Below are 21,065 nucleotides of genomic sequence, written 5' to 3'. Positions count from 1 at the left end.
CCCAGAACCAGGGAAGTTTCCCAGGGTTTTCAAAGGGCAGGGCGGAAGAGATCCTTGAAAGGGAACATGGATGAGAATAAAGATTGGATGTCTTTCTAAATTTACCAAAAAGCTTATTTAAAAAAAACAAACTTCTGGAGTTCCCATCATGGCTCAGTGGTTAGTGAACCTGACTAGCATCCATGAGGTTGCGGGTTCGATCCCTGGTCTCACTCAGTGGGTTAAGGATCCGGCATTGCCATGAGCTGTGGCGGGGGCTGCAGACGTGGCTCAGATCTGGTGTTGCTGTGCCTGTGGCATGGGCCAGCAGCTGTAGCTCCGATTCAACCTCTATCCTGGGAACCTCCATATGCCTTGGGCGTAGCCCTAAAAAGACAAAAAAAAAAAAAAAAGGAGTCACTGCAAGGAAGACACCTTGACCTCCTTTGTCCTCCTGAAAGCAGTAGTCTCCCACATGAACCGTGACCCCTCTGGACCAGGAGGGTAGAAGGTATATTATAATCAGAGACAGGATTTAGGGACCACAGGGCTGTAGAAACACTGTTTCTTCATTAATTTGCTACCCCAAGCCCCAACCCCTTCGTCTTGTTGCTTCATGAATTTATTGCTTAAAAGCTGCCTGCTTTGGTCACTTTGAGCCTCATGTTTGTGTGGGTTCCTTTATGTTTGCAATTCAATTTGCTTTTCTTCTGCTCATCCGTCTTGTGTCAATTAAACTATGCAAACCGCTAAAGAACCCAGCTGGAAAAGTCTTCGTCCCTACACCTCCGAAAAAGGGACAAGAACGGGATGAAACCATAATGCACTGCTCCGTGATGGGCTTCTCTGCCCACCCCACCACATCTGCCTCTTTCTTTCTTTTTTTTTTTTTTTTTTTTGTCTTTTTCAGGTTGCACCTGCAGTATATGGAAGATCCCAGGCTAGGGGTCAAATTGGAGCTACAGCTGCTGGCCTACACCACAGCCACAGCAACTCTGGATCAGTGCCTTGTCTGCAACTTACACTACAGCTCAAGGCAACACCGGATCCTTTACCCACTGAGTGAGGCCAGGGATCAAACCCTCATCCTTATGGATACCAGTCGGGTTTGTTAACCCCTGAGCCATGACAGGAACTCCTCTACTTTCTATTATCACGGACATTATGGAATATTAGGTCTCTATAGAACCCGGAGATATGTCTCATTTATAAAAACTACTTAATACTTTACAATAAGGAGGGATCTCAACTTATTTAACTATGTGCTATTGATAGTTATTTTTAAGTCTTCTCCATAGAAAACATCCGTGTATACATACCCTTAAAATTTAGATAATTTTATTTCTGGAGGATAGATACCTAAAGGTAAGATACACATACTTAAAAATTTAAACATACCACCAGGTTGCTTTCCTGAAAGGTGTAACAACTTACACTTCCATCAGTAAACGTGTGAAAATGCCTGTTCCCTTGGTCCCTCCCCCACACTGATACCCCCTCACCAGTATCAGAATTAATCTTTTACGTTTTGCTCAATACGATGGCTAGAAAAAGACTTTTCATTATTTTGCATTTCTCTGAGAGAAGCTGACCGTCTTATTTTGCATTTATCTCTAGTGCCTGGGGTTGAGCCTAAGGACTTTTTTTATTGGTTTGTCCTGATTTGTTGGCATCCCACCTGTCTTAAATGTTTATTTTACTTTCAATCATATTTTCTCTAAACTCTCTTGAGCTATCTTTTGTCATTGAGACATTCTGCTTTTTTATGTGGTTAAATCTCTTATTGTTTTCCTTTATAATTTTGTAGGTTCTGTTTTCCTTAAGAATGCCTCGTTCAGGCAGCTCCTGTTGTGGCTCAGTGGAAATACATCTGACCAGCATCCATGAGGACGCAGGTTCGATCCACTCTCGCTCAGTGGGTTAAGGATTCGGCTGTGAGCTGTGGTGTAGGTCGCAGAGAGGGCTCGGATCCAGCATTGCTGTGGCTGTGGCTACAGCTCTGATTCTACCCCTAGCCTGGGAACTTCCATATAACTCCTGTGCGAAAGACAAAAAAAAAAAAAAAAAAAGCCTCTTTCAGGTATTTTCCTGTATTTTCTAACATGTTCCTGATTTTATTTTTACACTTAGTCCTATAATTCATGCAAAATTAATTTTCTCCATGTTATGATGTAGGAGTCCAACTCAGATATACAATCAATAACACAGGGGTCATTGAGCAAATCACCCATTATTTTGTTCACCATATCGAAATATCCAGAACATTTTGTTTCTACTTCTTTCGTAACACATTTGCTCCAACTTAGCAGTTTAAAATGCATAAACTTGTTACCTCACAGTTCTGTATGGCAGAAAGCCTGTTGTGGTGCAGGGGGTTAAGAATCTGACTGCGGCAGCTGGGATTGCTGCTGAGCTGTGGGTGCAATTTCCAGCCTGGCACAGTGAGTTGAAGGATCTGGTGGTGTAGCTGGGGCTCAGATTCAGTCCCTGGTCCGGGAACCTCCATGTGCTGAGGGTGTGGCCATAACAAATTTTCTAAACAATTCACACACACACACACATACACACAAATCTTATGCTAAACATGTAATAAAAATGTTTATGCTATTGCTCTCATAAACTTTGGGACTCGTTGACAGTAAGGATCTTGGAGTTTGGGGACATTTTATTAAGGACTAACGCTTCTGCGGGTTGCTTGGGAAAATGAACTACTGTGGGTGAATGTCTGACTTTTCTGACGCAAGAATACACTGTGTAAAGTTGCCTCTGTGAACATCAGCTTTGGGGTGAACTGACACCTGAGAATGAGGGCCCTTGACTCTGGTTTGGGGGGGTTCATAGTTGCAAGAAGTTTATCTTCTGTATTCACACCCACTTAATACCGGAGGCTCACTCAGCTTTCCTGAATGAAGTCAGAATGGCCTCTTTGTACCTGGTACTCACTGCTCTGGAGGATGTCTGTCTTTCTTAGACGAGCCTCCAAGGGAAGTTTCATGAATATTTCAAGTTATACCTTCTGTATCTCGAGAAGATCCATCAAGCTCTTTTTGCTTGATTTGGTAACACAAATGTTCCTACTTTACACGGTTGTAGTGTTCTTTAACTGGTTTTTACTCAAAAGCAAATCCCAACTGCAGTGATAACAAGCCTCCTTTTTTTTTTTCTTTTTGGCTGCACCTGCAGCATGCAGAACTTCCCTGTCCAGGGACTGAACCCAAGCCACAGCAGTGATAACATCAGATCCTTAACCTGCTAGGCCACCTGGGAACTCTGACAAACCCTGTTTTGTTTTTTTTGTTTTTTGTTTTGTCTTAATGCCCCACCCACGGCATATGGAAGTTGTCTGTGACCTACACCATTTCTCACCGCAACGCCAGATCCTTAACCTGCTGAGCAAGGCCAGGGATCGAACCTGAGTCTTCATGGATACTAGTCAGGTTTGTTACTGCTGAGCCACGATGGCATCTCCTTTGATAAGCCCTTTTAAAAATAATATTCTATACTAATATGAAATCTTACTTAGGGCAGCCTGTTTAACAAAATTATTGAACTCCTGAACAATCACCACATCTGAGAAAGCCAGGCAGTAGCTCATTCAAACTTTACAGAATTATCTCTTTATACCCATTTCATTAAGAAATGCTTCCCTCTTCCCCTTTGTCACACCAATGTATGCCCCAAACCTTTCTGTAATCTGCAGTTTTAGCTTTCTTTTATTTTTTATTTTTATTTTTTGTCTTTTTGCTATTTCTTGGGCCGCTCCCAAGGCATATGGAGGTTCCCAGGCTAGGGGTTGAATCAGAGCTGTAGCTGCCAGCCCACGCCAGAGCCACAGCAACGCGGGATCCGAGCCGCATCTGCAACCTACACCACAGCTCACGGCAACGCCGGATCGTTAACCCACTGAGCAAGGGCAGAGATCGAACCCGCAACCTCACGGTTCCTAGTCGGATTCGTTAACCTCTGCGCCACGACGGGAACTCCTGCAGTTTTAACTTTAAACCCCAAACTATTTTACTTTGATTTACCTGCAAGATTCCCAGTCTTGATCGTTTCTATCTCTGCACAACAGTGACAAATGAATGAACTTGTGGCCCCTTTCCTTCAAAAGCACGACAACCATGCTTGTCTGCCCCAGTGAGAGTGCCACTCAAGACTCTTTTGGCATTAAAGTGGCCAGCTCTCCGGGCAGAAAAATCTCAGATACGAGTGGTATTGAGTACAGAGGACAGGTCCGCTCCTCTCTGCAGTAGAAAGGACTCTGTTCTTTTCGACTCCATTCACCATTTATCTCCATTCTTTCCCAACCAAAAATATGTAGGAATTTGGTGAAGCTGATGACTCTTCGTGGGGTGTTTGGAAGGGGCTCTGGGCCACTCAAGCATGTTTGCTCACAGTGCTGTGAAACTGTTTTTGGAATATCCAAGCTGAGAAAGAATTTGGTCAGGATTAGACTCTTAGCTCAGGAGAACAGGTGCCGCTCTAAAATTACATTTAGATGCATTCGTTTTGTAGGTACCACTAATAGTCACGTGGAGATGAAAAGCAATGGCTCTCATCATCTCAGCCGTTAATACTATTAGTGGCCAACTATGTATTCACAACCACCTCTAGTGTATGTGCAGCAGCAGAAAATTATTTTCAAAGAGTCAATACCTTAAATTTCAATAATCTAAGAGCAGGTACACAAAAAACTATAAATAAGGAAACTGGCTGCTACCAAAATCATAGGGACCTTATGATGGGGGCCTGGAGGAAGCAGGTAGGTTGCAATGGGATGTGGGGCTGATGCCTCCCCCCATCACAGCCCATGGAACACGTGTGCATGACACCCTGTGGTAAATGAGAGGGGCTGTTTGCAGGCAGAGACAAAGCCCTGAGGGCTGAGGGCATCTGCACAGACAGAAACCACCCGTGGCACACCAGCGTGCATGGCTGTGAACAGTGGGAAGCTCTAGCTGAGCTGACAAAAACTCAATCGAGCTTTAATGGTGGATTTGAAAAAGTCATTTGGAGTTCCCGTTGTAGCTCAGCGGGTTAAGACCCTGACTAGTATCGTGAGGATGTGGGTTTGATTCCTGGCCTCGCTCAGTGGGTTAAGGATCCGACATTGCTGTGAGCTGTGGCGTAGGCCGCAGATGTGGCTTGGATCTGGCCTTGTTGTGGTGTGGGCTAGCAGCGGCAGCTCCAATTCCACCCCTAGCCTGGGAACTTCCATATGCTACAGGTGCGGCCCTAAAAAAAAAAAAGTCATTAGCAGCCAAATTTGTCATTACTCGTCCTCACTGCTGATGGCAGGGGACCCTCCCCACCCCCGCCCCGCCGGAGAGCATGCTTCTCAGTCCTCAGATATTTACTCCACAACCACTAGATCCAAACCATGGGGGGCACACACACAACTGGCTCATCTCCTGCCCCCAATCGGGTGTGTCAGGCGGGCGTTTCAGCAGCTCTCTGGAATACGAGGTAGGGCCAAATGAGGGCAGTTCAGAGTGGTATGAGGTTATGGAGGCTGGGAGCAAGTAACTGTGTGGGACCAGGGAAGCTGCCCAGAAAAAAGCTGAGCCAACAGAAGCAGCTTAATCTGCAACCTCACTCTGACCAAATGTGCACAAAAAAGCTTGCATGGAAAATGCCAAACAAAGAGATAAGCCCTGAGGCAATCCATTTCAGCAGTGGGAAGATGATTACGAACGACAATTAGTAGAAGGTAAATTTTTTTATTTTTTATAGGTTCAGGAACATGACTCAGATGGATCTACATTTGACACTCCTTGAGGTTCCGGCTTTAGAAGACATGAGTATGAGGATGGGAGAAACTTAAGGCAATGCTGGCGAAACCTTCTCCTTTTCTGCTGGAGATGCAGCCCTTGAACATTTTTTAGCAATTACCACTTTCAACCTGAAACACTGCTCTCACTGTTGTGGCTAGAAATAAAGTATAAACCTCACCGGTTAAAATTATTTCCCGGGACTTCAAATTTAGATTACTTTGTCAAACAATAAACTGTCTAAGTAAAATGGAACCAGTGAGGGGGTTACTTAGAGATTGTTATCAAAACAGTTCAATTTCGGCATTCACACCAGTGCGTATTCCCAAATTATCAAACCAGAACGCTTCGAACATGAAGAGAAAAAATTCTGACTTCATAATATCTATTGAAATTATTGTAAAAGGGGCATTTCTGGGAACTTGAATTAGCAGCAAATTCTATGTGCTTAGAAAACCAATCAGAACCTGTTCAAGGGAAGAACTCTTTTTTCATTTGAAAACTGCTGTCCACGAAATACATCTGCATGGTCATTTTGAGTGAAGCCCTACTCTGTATTCTACACTATCTCTTTTGAAGACAAATAGATTTTTTTTCTTTTTTGGCTGCCCCATGGCACATGGACTTCTCGGGTCTGAGGTTTCAACCTACGCTGCAACCGTGGCAACGCTGGATCCTGAACTTACTGTGCCGGGCTGGGAACTGAACCTGAGTCCCAGTGCTCCAGAGATGCTCGCTGCTCATCCCGCTGCACCACAGCAGGAACTCCAAAGAAAAGGAGATTTTGAAAAACTTGCACACTGTCTATTTAAGTGTTCAAATACTAAAATACTTAAGTTCAACTATATCTCAGATAATAGTAGCTAAGATTTACCAGGTATTTAACAGAACAGGCCCTGTTCTGAGCATTCCTCATACTGAATTAAGTCCTGCTAAGAACTCTCCAATCCTACCAAACAAGAAGCAGAGAAAAGAAAGGGAGTTAGGAAGCTGTCTAGAAATACAAGCCATAGTTTAACAAAAATAAAAAGTGGTTTTATTGATTGCATATAATTTCAGCTCTAGTAATATATATTATAAACTTTGAGAATTAAAAATGACTATAATCTAGGTTATGGCAGCATGTCTGATGAATATTATTTAAGTCCTGCTCACTCATCATACATCTATTTTTCAGATAATCAGGAAGTTACCATCCAGGCTTTCTATTAGGTCACGATGTCACGACAGAGTTCCCCCATACACGAGTTTCTTTTAGGTAGGAATTAGACACTCTGTATTTTCTTTTCTGGCAAATACTTCCTTTCTGTCATACAGATACATCCTCCCAGTGTACAATGTACTTTTTATCCACAAGGGTTGTCTGGAATGACTTTCACCCTGGAAAGCTACAAAGGCCTACGGCAGCAACGAGATGCTACTCCGGGCTTTATCTTAGATTTTTCACTTTTGCCTAAAACCCCGTTTTATAATTAAAACTACATCAATCCCACATTATAACACTTACTTAGGAAAGTCTTTTTGAATACATGTTTGCCACAAAGATGGAAAAACATCAAACCTTCCGAGCAAGTTTTTGGCAGATCACAGAAAGAAAACAGGATTGTGGGAAACGAAAACGCTTTAGTGTTGGCCAGCTGAAGACACTGGAGACTGTCACTCGAATTTCTCATCTCCTTCTTCGACATCTTTCAGGTTGAGCACCTCCAAAGAACCTTTGCCTTTCGTCTCCTTTTTTATCAGCTCATCGATTTCTCTGAAGCAGCCGGGGTCGATGAGACACACCTGAAACATTTACCACAGCTGTTGACCACACGAGGAAGAGCAATCCAACAGAAGGGACACCGTTTAACTTCCTCTGAGATGAACACACCACACTTTCCAGATCTCTCTACAACCGCAGTTCTAGGCGCATCAGACAAGACAATGCACAGGACAATGGGCCCAGCCTCTGCACAGCTTCTGGCCCAGCCTCTGCCCCTAAGTACACATGCAGGCCCTGGGACAGGCATTAACCTCCTGGCTTTTCTAGACGCCTAGGACTGTTCTAGATTCCTTAGCTGTAAAATGTAGCGGCTGCATTAGAGGACTCTGGTCCTTTTCACTCTACAATTCAGCATGAAGGTACGGTGCAATGAAATCACCTCTTTGTAAACACATTTGAAGCAATAAAACCAAGAAGCCAGAAGGCCTATTCAAAAACTAGGAGCAAAGTTTTGCAGATTTTAGAACTTCAGAGAGTGTCAGAGTGTTGCTCACGGCTAGAGTGGAAAGCTCAACAACCAATGCTCTGGAGCTCACTCATCTGTCAGGAAGCTGTCTAGCTCTGAGACAGGTATTTGCAGACAGCTGAAGGTGCTCTAAGTCTGGGGGGTCCGGTGAAGACCCAAAGAAATGAGGCTTTTTGCTGCTTCTTTAAATTGCTGTGTGGTAAATGAAATGGACAAACTTTTAGGCTTAGTTCCAATTTCCTCCTAATAGCAAACTCACTGTAAAAGATCTTTCCTCACCGAAAATGAAGACGACCCACGTCGTGTCATCATGATTAATTTAACCAACAAACCAAAGTTGTAAGTGGTCTGGTTTGATGTGGACCTTGACCTTTCCCCGAATTCTAGCTAAGGCTGTTTCTGCAAATGTCTTACTAGTCACACCTTCTAACTGTTTGTGAAATTTACGACTAGAAGATCGACGTTTCAGTAACACGGAAGTAAAGAAACAGCAGTGTGTTAATCTTACAATTTCCAGCTGTTGACCGTAGTCTTCACTTTCAATAACCTTGATCAGAGGCTTGAGCTTTTCTTTCAGCTTCTTCCCTTCGTTCACTGGAAGAATGAACCGCAGTCTCATGTGAGCACGTTCTATCTTCATGTTCTCCTTCAACTGCTTTATCACTTCCAAAGCCTAGCAACACAAAAATGACAACATCTGCACTGTCTTTGTTTCTTCTGCTGCGTTATCGTGGAAGGTATTCAAAATAAAGCAGTTCCCAGAAGCTCCCAAGTGGCACAGCAGGTTAAGGACCCAGCATTACAGCAACTGCGGCTCGAATTCCATGCCTGGCCTGGGAACTCCACATGCTGTGAGTGTGGCCAAAATACAAAACAAAACAAAGCAGTTTCCATCTAGCTGGACTGGATGAAGTTTCTGAGATGACAAGAAGAATGTAAGCAACCAAAGGGGAAAAAAAAAAAAACCAGATAAACTGGACTTTAAGATGAAAAACATTAGTGCTTCAAAAAACTGCCATTGAGTTCCTGCTGTGGGGCAGCGGGATGGATGGTGTCTCTGCAGTGCCAGGATGGGGGTTCGCTCCCCAGCCTGGTGCAGTGGGTTAAGGATCTGGTGTTGCCACAACTGTGGCATAGGTCACACCTCTGGCTCAGATTCAAGCCTTGGCACGGGAACTCCATGTGCCCTCCACACACACACACACACACACACACACACGAAAAAAAACAAAACACTACTGACTGAGAAAGTGAAAAGATAACCCATAGAATATGAGAAAACACTGGCAAATCATACATTTGATAAGGTACTAGCATAAAATATATAAAGATCTCTTGCAACTCAATAATGAAAAGGCAATCAACTGAAAAATGGTCAAAGGATCTGAAGAGTGATTTCTTCAAAGAAGACAGAGGGTCAATATATCAATAAACACATGAAAATATGCTCAAACCATCCATCATTAGGGAAATGCAAGTCAAGACCAGAATGATACTCCCAGGATGGCTATAATCAAAAAGGTGGACAATAACAAACATCATTGAAGATGTGGAAAAACTGGAGCCCTTGTGCACTGACTGGGGAAATGTAAAAAGACCCAGCTCTTTTGGAAAATGGTTGGGCAATTCCTCAAAAGGTTAAATGCAGGTACCACATGCCCTATCGATTCCACTCCCGGGTAGAGAGACAGGGAAATATAGGTCCCCACTAAAATTTGTAATGAATTTCATAGCAGCATTATCAATAGTCGCTAAAAAGTGGCAACAACCCAACTGACCATTGACTGATGAATGAACAAAAAGCGTTTCCATACAATTCAGTCCTAAAAAGGAATAAAGTACTGCCTTGTGCTACAGCACGGATAAATCTTGAAAGGGCCACATATTGTATGATTCCATTTATATGAAAGGTACAGACTCGACAAGTCCATAGAAACAGAAATAAAATTTGTAGTTGACAGGTAAGGATTTCACTGTGGGGAGATGAAAACATTCTCAAATTAGGTAGTAGGGAGGGTTGCAGAAACTTGTGAATAACACGATTGAATTCTATGCTTTTTTTTTTTTTTTTTTTTGCTTTTTAGGGTCACGCATGCAGCATGTGGAGGTTCCCAGGCTAGGAGGTGAATAGGAGCTACAGCTACCGGCTTATACCACAGCCACAGCATCGCCAGATCTGAGCCGCTTCTGCTATCTACATTCTAGCTCACAGCAACGCTGGATCTTTAACCCACTGAGCAAAGCCAGGGATTGAACCCACAACCTCATGGTTCCTAGCCAGATTAGTTTCCACTGCACCATGATGGGAACTTCCGTTTGATTTTTTTTTTTTTTTTTGATTGAATTGTATGCTTTTTTTTTTTTTTTTTTTTTTTTTGTCTTTTCTAGGACTGCACCCGTGGCATATGGAGGTTCCCAGGCTAGGGGTCCAATGGGAGCTACAGCTGCCAGCCTACACCACAGCAACTTGGGATCTGAGCAGCCTACGCCAGAGCCACAGCAACGCAGGATCCGAGCCGCGTCTGCAACCTACACCACAGCTCACGGCAACACCGGATCCTTAACCCACTGAGCAAGGCCAGGGATTGAACCTGAAACCTAGTCAGATTTGTTAACCACTGCGCCACGAAGGGAACTCCTGAATTGTATGCTTTAAAACAGTGACATTCATCGTGTGTGTCATCTAAAAATAATAAAAATTCTAACAGGTGGAGTTAAAAATGATTCTTTAAAAATCCAAGTTTTATCTTTCAAGGTCTGACTTCAATAGGAAAATGAATCCTCGTACATTTGAGTTTGGTTAAAAAAAATCCCACCACTCCTCTCTAAACCTCCTGTCCTTTCCTTCCTCTCTCCCCAAACCTCCTACCCTCTTGCTTCCAAGTAGCACCATCTTGTTATTACGGACTGATTACTTTATTTTCCTCAGGGAACACTGATTTTCACGGAGGGTTTTTGATGACAGTAAAAACCCACTCACCTGCTGTTTTGTACTCTTGTTGGGTTTGACTGAATAGTGGATGTCCTTCATGGCTCTCTCGATAAGGATGACAGTGTACGGTCTCTTTGTTTCAGGGTTCACACATTTGTCAGCCACAATAGTTGCAATGTCCCTAAACATCTGCTCCAGCTGTGTATGTCGTTCTTTATCAGACACCTGAACCTCTCCTTTAGTCAAAATCTAAAAAAAAAACCAAAAAAACAAAAAAACAAAACCAAAACCCCAACGAGTTTAAGAAAGCAATGTCTTCATTTTTTTAATATCTTTTTTTTTTTTTTTTGTCTTTTGGTTGTTGCTATTTCTTGGGCCGCTCCCACGGCATATGGAGGTTCCCAGGCTAGGGGTCGAATCGGAGCTGTAGCCACCAGCCTACGCCAGAGCCACAGCAACGCGGGATCCAAGCCGCGTCTGCAACCTACACCACAGCTCACAGCAACGCCAGATCCTTAGCACACTGAGCAAGGCCAGGGATCGAACCCACAACTTCATGGTTCCTAGTCGGATTTGTTTCCACTGCGCTGAGACAGGAACTCCAAGAAAGCAATGTCTTTATTTCACATTATTGGCTAACTGACCATGGAATTAATAACTGGGGAGAAAATTAAAACTAAAATTAGAATTAAATTTCATTCTCTGATACTGATACTTGGCAGTAATTTGAGCTTTGCTTAAAGGATGCACCAGATTATCTTGTTCTAAAATCATACTCATTTAGGTGAGGGGAGGGGTAAAAGTAATCTTAGTGAAGGGTGTAAATGATGAAATACTTAAAATTTTATTTTCAGTTATGTTACAATAAAAATACATAAATGGATGAAATAAGGCAGTTTAGTAGGAAATCTAATTTGGGGCAGCTTTGACAAAAATATCCATGTCTTGAATTACTAAAAATGATGCTGTAAACACCAAATTACTTCATGGTAACTGTTCATTCCAAAAAATAATACTTATTTTAGAGTTCCCATTGTGGCTCAGTGGTTAACGAGCCTGACTAGTAACCATGAGGTTGCGGTTTGATCCCTGGCCTCACTCAGTGGGTTGAGGATACGGTGTTTGTCGTGAGCTGTGGTGTAGGTCGAAGACACAGCTCAGATCCCAAGTTGCTGTGGTGTAGGCTGGCAGCTGCAGCTCCGATTGGACCCCTAGCCTGAGAACCTCCATATGGTGTGGATGGGGCCCTCAAAAGACAAAAAAACAAAAAAAAGTAACCAACCCCAAAATAATACTTATTTTTATTAATTATTTTTATTTTTTTCCATTATAGCTGGTTTAGAGTGTTCTGTTAATTTCCTACTGTACAGCAAGGTGACCCAGTCACACATACACATATACATTCTTTTTTCTCACATTATCATGCTCTATCATAAGTGACTAGAAATAGTTTCCACTGCTATACAGCAGGAGAAAATAATTGCTAAAAATAATACTTTAAAGTTTAACCTATCTCTAAGTACTTACACCACAAATGGATATTAGGGTCGATTATGCTGCAGTGGTTAGAACGCACCTGCTTACAGATTTCAGTCTGGTCATCTGTTCCAAATGCACTGATGAGATCTTCCTTCTTTGCAACTTGACCTTTAGAAACATTTACAAACACTGAGTGGGTCTGTAGAACTTCATCAAGATCTTTTTCCCTTGTGAGAACAGGAGAGAAAGTCCTAAATAAATACTTTTGCAACTTGGAAGTTCGTTCACATATAAATCCAAGACGGCAACGATACAAATAGTAAGAAACAACTACTTCTAAACGACCCTTGGTGCCCGGGGAACGTTTTCCAAATTGAGAACTCCATTTGTATTCACATTTACTCACTGGGGAAAAACATCGTGGGAATATGCGTGAATCACTGAGGGGTGGGGTCAGGCTGCCGCCAAGGAATTCCGTTCTCTAGATGGCAGCAGTGAATATGCTACGCACTCTAGTTAAATTACTGGGCTTAGATCTGTGACATGCACAAACTATAGAAGTACCTGGAAGACTACGACCTTTGCCTTGATCATCATTCCGAGAAAAGAACCACAATTAGAAGGGTTTCTTGGCCGTAGCTTTTATGACATTACAGCAAAAGCAAAAACCAAACCCCAAACCACACCAACAAAACAAAAAAGAGAACGTTCGCTTTAGACGCTAAGCGCGAGCAGCAGGAGTAAACTTCCCACTTCCTTCCCTGACAAGACCCCAGCATGGCAAACTCATTAGACAACCAGAGGGAGGTGGGCTCCAAGGCTATCAGCTCCAGCTCCCGCCAGGGATCGGAGGGAGAGGGTCACTCACACGCCGCTCCGCCAGCCGACGACCTTATTTTTGTAGCAGGCGATTTCAAAGCGCTTCCCGGCTCGCTTCATCCGTACCACAGCCACATTGGTCAGGCGTATCTGGTTGGTGGGGGTGAAAATCGACATCGCGGCCACTCAGCGACCTTGGGACCGGCGAACCAAGGTAAACCCGCGCCGCCGGCCTGAGGCCACCTGCGCCTCGATGTAACCACCCGGCGAGCGGCACAGTCACGCCCGCAGACTGGGCGACGCAGTGACTAACACCCTCGCGGGCCACCCCAATACACCCAGCTGACTTATTGCGCAGGCGTCAGGTGTTGCGGGAACCGCGCGAGGAAGAGGGGGCAAAAACGCCTGCGCATTGTGGCTTTTACGACATCATTCGGCGCCGGAAAGAGTAGCGCTCTTCCTTGACGTAATTTACTTTCGCGAAAGAACCAAAGAGCTCTGATTGGCTGGTGGAGATGTTTGGGGACCGGGTGGAAACTCTGACGCCGGTGCCTCATAGTTCCGGGAGTTCAGGGCCACGCCCCCCTTAACTTTACCTTATATAAAAATTGTAACACAAAATACTTAGAGAAAAGTGTAATGAGCCCCCATGTACCCATCATTCTTTCCAACAATTATCAATATTTTGCTTTTCTTGTTTCATTCTCCCTCTTTTTTTTTTGGTTGGAGCATTTTAAAGCAAATCATCTTGTGGTTTTAGCTTTAAATAGTGAAACTTCCAACAGATACACCTAACAAGATTAACCATAATCCCCTAATAACACCTCCTAGCCAACTCACAATCAAATTTACCCTAAATAATGCCTTTTTTACAGTTGGTGTGTTTCAACTGAGATTCAAATGGGATCACAAATTGCATTCGGTTGATTATGCCCTTAGTCTCTTTTAACGCTCCTCACCCCCCATTTTTTCCCCTAAATCACTCCTGTCTAATTCGGCTTTTCTCAAAGTCCGTTCCCTCCTCTATGCGGATTCCTGAGTGTGCAGGAGCTTTCCAGTTTCCATTCTCGGAGCCCTGGGCAGGGCTTTTCTCTGGGCCCATTCCTTCCCTTTCTGAGCCAATCCGACGGGGCCGGGAGTGCTCTGGATTACACTCACCAAGTTCTGGGCGGTGTTTTTTCTGGGCCCGCCCCCTTTTCCCTCTGAGCCAATCCGAGCGGGGCCGGGAGCTCTCCGGTTTCTTTTCACCAAGCTCTGAGCGGAGCTCGCCTCTGGGCCCGCCCCTTCCCCCTCTGAGCCAATCCAGACAGGCCTGCGAATGGCATGGCTGCCCCCAGTTTCTCAGGCTCTGGGCACACGGCTAATGCTACAAGGAGGTTCTGGCGGTTTCCCAGTATTCGCGCCGGACGCTAGGTTTGTTAGGTCCGCTGTCCTGGGCTCCAGTCGCGCCGCAGGACTTGGGCTCTAAGAAGAATGGGTAAGGGCCCCCAGCGGGCAAGATTCCTGGGGCGGGAAGGGAGAGAGCCGTTTTTCTGAGACCCTCGGGCCCCTTCCCCCGGAATACGTTGACCTTCTCACCCTGGGACCAGTGTTGCTGAGGACAAGGGAGGACTGATCCCTGCTTGTGACCTGGCTTTGGCCTTTTGAGGCTAGGAGATGAGTATAGACCTATGCCCCTAAACTCATGTAAAGGGCAGAAAAAACCGCCTCTCCCCCTCACCCACGGGTGTTGAGGACTTTTGGTCCTTTCTAGGATGGAGTAGCACCTGTAAACCCCCAATTTTAGATTTCGGCTTTTAAAATTGCCCCCAAGTTCAGCATTTAAGGCCAGGTCCATCCATAGCTCCCTTTAAAAAGTGGGACTTGAGGTCAGTTACTTGTGCAAGTAGCTCTTGGTCTCTAAAAATAAAATTAAAAAAAGAATACTTTCGGTTTTATTTTAGGGTTTTCTTATGGAGCAGCATAACAAAACAAAATTAACTTGGTTAATTAGTATAATTCCACATAAAGTGTTTTGACTTTATGTTCATTCTTTTCCGAATGCTATAACCAAATGAAATAAAATTTTATATATTTTTTGAATTAGCATTACAGTCAGAATTATATCACGTTACCACATAATGTGTTGTTTTTTGTTTGTTTTTTTTTTTTTTTTCTTTTTTGCCTTTTTTTTTAGGGCTTCACCCGTGGCATATGGAGGTTCCCAGGCTAGGGGTTGAATCAGAGTTGTAGCTGCCGGCCTATGCCACAGCCACGGCAAAGCCAGATCGGAGCCACGTCTGCGACCCATACCACAGCTCACAGTAACGCCGGATCCCTAACCCATTGAGCAAGGCCAGGGATGGAACCCTCATGGTTTAGTCAGATTCGTTTCCTGTGCCAGGACGGGAACTCCTATAATGTGTTGTTTTTATTAGAGTTGCTTTTTATATATTTCTTAGCTGATTTGTTGAATATGAAGGTTGCTTTGTTTTTTTCCCCCTTTAAAATAAGGATGGGTATCTTTGTTTATGTAGCTTTAAATAAAATTACATTAATGTATCATTTTAAATTTAGATCCTTTGGATACGTGGGACTTCTCCTCGCCTTTGATATCATTATGGATAAACAGGTTTTACATATATTTGGGCTTAGCCTTTGGCTTTAGCCTTTGGATATGTTTCCAGATTGTTATCAGGAAGCAGGTAAGTGGACTTATTTTTTTTCACAGGGAAGTATTTGGTGTCGGTTTTTACAGACAATTCAAAATGCAGATTTTTTTCTAAGGCTTCCAGAAAAGTACAGAAAAGCTAAGGAATTTTTATTTTTTGGCTGCGTCTGCAGCATGAGGAAGTTCTGGGGCCAGGGATGAACCAAAGCTGGATCCTTTAACCCAGGGCACCGGGCTGGGGATGGAACCTACACCCCTGCTGTGACCAGAGCTGCTGCAGTCGGATTCTTAACCCCCGTGCCACAGCTGTAACTCCTCAAAGGAACTTTTATGTTTGGTCTCTAGACATATTTTTTTTTTTTGTCTTTTTTTTTTTTTAGCTATTTCTTGGGCCGCTCCCGCGGCATATGGAGGTTCCCAGGCTAGGGGTCGAATCGGAGCTGCAGCCACCGGCCTACACCAGAGCCACAGCAACGCAGGATCCGGGCTGCATCTGCGACCTACACCACAGCTCACGGCAACGCCGGATTGTTAACCCACTGAGCAAGGCCAGGAATCGAACCCGCAACCTCATGGTTCCTAGTTGGATTCGTTAACCGCTGCGGCACGATGGGAACGCCCTCTAGATGTATTTTTTAATGCAGAAATATTTTTTTGGTCGGTTTTTATAGACTAAGTTGTTTACCTTGTCTTGAATGGGCAGTGTAAGTCTTCTTAAGATATAGGAAGACTTTGGAATGAAAAATTAAACTTTTGCAAAAGCAACAAACCTGTTCAGCACCTTTAAGGGGTAATAGTCTTCTCTTTTCTTTCCACTAATTAAGAATCAGAAAATAAGTTCCTATTAATGATCCACTACAACGTATTATGAATGAAAGTATGCGTAGTTTGATCCTGGAGGGAGCAGCAGTCGTTATAGTCTTAAGAAATGTGCGCCCTCCCTTTAAAGAACCTGATTATATGAAGGGGTTAATACACAAGGAGTACAGTCGAGAGATTAAGAGAATAATAATAAAATCAAGGTCAGTATCTGTCCTAATGAAGTTGGGAAAAGAGTCACATTTAATGGATTTTGTGTTTATTTCAAGGACAAGAACTCACAGGAAAAGACTGTTCAAAATGCATCACGGAATTTGATGACCAATGGCTCTCTCTCTCTTGAAAGGAAGGAAGTCTTTGTGTCTGGAGTGAAGATTTTCTATGGTTCCCAGACTGGCACAGCAAAGGTGAGAACTTTGTATCCTACTTTTCCTTGGGTTGCCTGATCTTTTAAGCAAATCTTTGAAAAGCCCCCTGTACCAGTGACCCAAAGTGGTCGTCTAACCTCTTTTCATCTTCTTTTTTCCTTTTGCTAGCCTACATTTTTCCTTTGTGGGGCAGTAGGTGGGTTTTATGTCTTGTGCCCAATGTCACTGATGAGGGGGTGTCTAGTGGGCATTATCCTGAGAGGTCTTTGTCCTGAAGCTTGCTTCTGCTCAGTGGAATGGAGACTTGGAGTTCCATTATTGGCGCCTGTGGGTCTAAACATAGGGGATAGTGAAAAATGGCAGCAGTAGTGTCCAAGATGGGCCCTTACTTTCACAACTTCACACATCTATTTAATGAAATGTGTTTTGACTTCTGATAGTGTTAAAAGTGTTAACGACACGTTATCTAATACAGGTGAAATACAGGCTGCAGATACATAGCTGAAAGATGCCTTAACTAGAGCTGGATGCTGCCTGCTTCTTTGTTATGAAGGTTGCAGCTATTGCTTTCTAGGAAAAGGTTCTAAGGCTAACACTGAAAATGAATTTTAAAAATGCTCAATATCGATATTTCGGTAGCCTATTAGAAAGGGATCTGCTGCCCTCTTGTGGATGTTTTGCAGAATACGCCCTTTTAAAAGATTTTCAGTTCTCAGTGCTGGTGCTTTGCTCCACATCCTAATTGAAGGTACTTGGAATTAACTTCAGTCTTAAGCAGCAGAGGCAGGAGGAAATGTCAGAAAAGAATCTGAGCCGCCAAAACCAAGTCCTTTTATGTTACTCGTAAAAGATCTCATTCCCAGCCTCTTTTATGTGTGCTTTTACATTTTTAAAAAATATCAAATTAATACTTGCAGATGGTAACAAATCCAGGTGTACAGAGAGTTCCTAAGAAAAATACTCTTTGGAGGATCTATTTTAACCATTTCTGTTTTTCGTTCCCCTGGGGCTTATTTCTTTAACCTCTTTGTTCTGAGTTTCTAGATTATCTAACAAGTTAGATAAAAGTTAATGACTTCTATGAGTCTGTTCTTCGGATCTCAGCAGCTTAATATTGTTGCTCACATCTTGGTTGATAAAAGGTAAATGGCCCTCCTTAAAGGGGTGCCGCCCGAATTTCTCCTTGGCTTTCATGTCTGATTGAATCATGTCTAGCTGGGTATGGAACACTTGGTCAAAGTTTTTCCGCACAACTTTGAAGATATTACTTCCTTGTCTTCAGCAGACAAGGTCAATCCCCTCATCCCTTTGTAGGTGGCTTTTTTGCTGTTGTTTTCCTTGGAAGCTTTTATTTTTTATTTTACTTTTATTTTTTGTCTTTTTTTGCCTTTTCTAGGGCTACTCCCAAAGCATATGGAGGTTCCCAGGCTAGGTGTCTAATGGGAGCTGTACCGCCAGCCTACGCCACAGCCACAGCAATACAGGATCCGAGCCACATCTGCGACCTACACCACAGCTCACAGCAACACCGGATCCTTGACCCACTGAGCTAGGTCAGGGATCGAACCCGCAACCTCATGGTTCCTAGTCGGATTCATTAACCACTGAGCCATGATGGGCACTCTCTTCTTGGAAGCTTTTAGAATCATTCCTTTATCCTTGATGTTTGGAGCTTCTGTGAGAAGGTGTCTAGGTTGGGTCTGTTTCAGCTATTGTATTGGATACTTGGGCTCTTTTGAAGATTTGTGTTCATCAATTCTGCTAATATTTCTCTTGTAAACTTTTTTCCCTTCCATTTTCTCTGTTCTTTATTTCTGGGACTCTTGTTAGCAGACGTTGGACCTTTTAGATGGTCTTCATTTTATTTTATTATTATTTTTTAGGGCTGCACCCACGGCATATGGAGGTTCCCAGGCTAGGGTCGAATAGGAGCTGTAACTGTGGGTCACAGCCACAGCAACACCAGATTCGAGCCACATCTTCGACCTACACTGCAGCTCATGGCAACCCCAGAACCTTAACCCACTGAGCAAGGCCAGGGATCGAACCTGTGTCCTCTTGGATACTAGTTGGATTCGTTTTTGCTGAGCCATGGCGTGATGGTCTTTATGTCTCACATTCTTTCTCTCACAGTTTTGTTGATTTTTTCTTTACACTCTGGGTTCTTGGATTTCAATTCCAAACCTTTTTATGAATGATTTAGTTTGCCCATGTTTTAACTGCAAAAATGCCATTCTTTTCCATTTTCGTAGCATCCTTTGCATGTAAGAGTGTATTTCAGTGAGTTCCATTCTCTCCCTGATCTTCATAGGATGTGTAGGAGGCGACTCAAAATTAGCATGCTCCCGACTCAGCTCCCAGTTCCCTGCCCAGGCCTCTTCCCCCTCTAGTCTCTGCCATTTCGATAAATGGCAACGTCATCCTTCCAGTTGCCCAGTTCAGAAAGAACCTTGGACTTTTCTCTTTTTCTGACTGCCCGCACCCAGTCTGTCAGCAAGTCCCGTGTGTTCTACTTTTAGAATAGGCGCAGCTTCCGGCCACCTCTTGCCACCTTCACGGCTGCTGCCCTGGTCCCGGCTGCCCTCCCCCCTGTTTTGTCTGGGCTACTGCGGTCCTTTCAGCCTCGGGCTCCTCCGTTCAGCACCTCCCTGACCTCAGCGTCCGCTCAACTGAGCAACCACAGGACCTGTGAGAACTGAGCTGAAATCGCGTTAGTCACCTTGGTTCAAACCCTGCGATGACCCCCTCGTGCACTTATTGTAAATGGCAGCACCGTCCCGGTGCCCGGAGGCCCTCCCGTCTGGGTCCCGTTACCTCCTCCCCACGTCCTTTGTCCCCGCTTTTATCAGCCTCTGTTCCACGTGTGCTCCTGCCTTGGCCCTTTTCACTCATGTGTCCCTTTGCTGGGGGTGGCCTCATTGCTTGCTCTCTCATTTCCTCCAGGTTTGGCTCAAATCTTTTTTTTTTTTTTTTTTTTTTCTTCCTTTTTTAGGTCCTAACCCGCAGGATATGGAGGTTCCCAGGCTAGGGGTCTAATTGGAGCTGTTGCCACCAGTCTATACCACAGCCATAGCAACACTGGATCCAAGCTGCCTCTGTGAGCTACACCACAGCTCATGGCGATGTTGGATCCTTAACCCACTGAGCAAGGCCAGGGATTGAACCCAATCCTCATAGCTCCTAGTCGGGTTCATTAACTGCTGAGCCACAAAGGGAGCTCCTGGCTCAAATCTTTACCTCTGAGGCTCGTGGCAGTGTTTTTTGACACCAGATACTTGTTTTTCCCCAGCAACAAGCTGACGCTGGTAGTGACTACCCAGGTTATTGTCACACCTCCCTGAGACACCTGCCCCAGGTCCCAGGGGCCACCTGTACTTCTGACCGCCCAGCCGTAAATTCCCACAATCTCCCCTAAGGCTCGCCGATTCCCTAGAACGACGCACAGAAGGCTGGGAATTGCTGCACGAGCGCTTTCCTGGTTTATTCTGATGGATGCAGCTTGGAAAGACAAATGGAAGAGACGCAGAGGGCAGGTCTCAGGGGAGGGGTGGTGGCCCTTCCAGTCCTATCTGGGCCATCTACCTCCGGCCTATTGGTGTGTCCCCACCCCTGTCATTTAAGTAGGACTGATTGAATTAAGTCATTGGCCTTGGCCCTCTTTGATTGAACTTCACCTCCTGCCCCTCCTCTGCTCACTGGGTGAGAAGGCGAGAAAGGTCTAAGCCTCTACCCCCAGGGTTGGTTTTCCCATGACCGGCCCCCATCCTGAAGCAACTCAATTTCAGGGCGGGGGGCGGGGGGGGGGGTGGGTGGAGCGGGCATCTATTTGTTTACTCTGAAGTCCAGTTTCTATTGGAAAAGGATAAATTTTGGGTTTTTGGCCGTGCCTGAGGCATGCGGACGTTCCAGGGCCAGCGATCGAACCTGCATCACAGCAGCGACCAAGCCATAGCAGTGACAGCGCCAGATCCTTGTCCTTCACCTGTTGCGCCACCTGGGAACTCCTGAATTTTTTTC

General features: G+C 44.4%; 2 protein-coding genes across 4 annotated transcripts in view; one reads left to right on the top strand and one right to left on the bottom strand.

Annotated features, from left to right (window-relative positions):
• Nucleotides 6,521–13,616, bottom strand: SBDS (SBDS, ribosome maturation factor). The gene is made up of 5 exons (NM_001244393.1): nucleotides 13,261–13,616; nucleotides 12,490–12,619; nucleotides 10,962–11,162; nucleotides 8,490–8,654; nucleotides 6,521–7,535 (listed from the first exon to the last, which is right to left on the bottom strand). The coding sequence occupies exons 1-5, from the start codon at nucleotides 13,386–13,388 to the stop codon at nucleotides 7,407–7,409; spliced, it is 753 nt and encodes a 250-aa protein (NP_001231322.1). The 5' UTR covers nucleotides 13,389–13,616; the 3' UTR covers nucleotides 6,521–7,406.
• TYW1 (tRNA-yW synthesizing protein 1 homolog (S. cerevisiae)) overlaps nucleotides 14,488–21,065 on the top strand; it is a 191,080-nt gene continuing 184,502 nt past the window's right edge. For all 3 annotated transcript variants that reach the window (XM_021086357.1, XM_021086356.1, XM_003481010.4), the window contains exons 1-3: nucleotides 14,488–14,688; nucleotides 15,768–15,895; nucleotides 16,950–17,087. In XM_021086357.1, coding sequence (XP_020942016.1) covers nucleotides 14,685–14,688; nucleotides 15,768–15,895; nucleotides 16,950–17,087 — 270 coding nt within the window. In that variant the 5' untranslated portion in view covers nucleotides 14,488–14,684. The remainder of the gene's footprint in view (nucleotides 14,689–15,767; nucleotides 15,896–16,949; nucleotides 17,088–21,065) is intronic.

The sequence above is a fragment of the Sus scrofa genome, chromosome 3, assembly GCF_000003025.6.
Source record: "Sus scrofa isolate TJ Tabasco breed Duroc chromosome 3, Sscrofa11.1, whole genome shotgun sequence".
Lineage (NCBI taxonomy): Eukaryota > Metazoa > Chordata > Mammalia > Artiodactyla > Suidae > Sus > Sus scrofa.
This window is presented reverse-complemented; position numbering and strand designations above follow the sequence as displayed.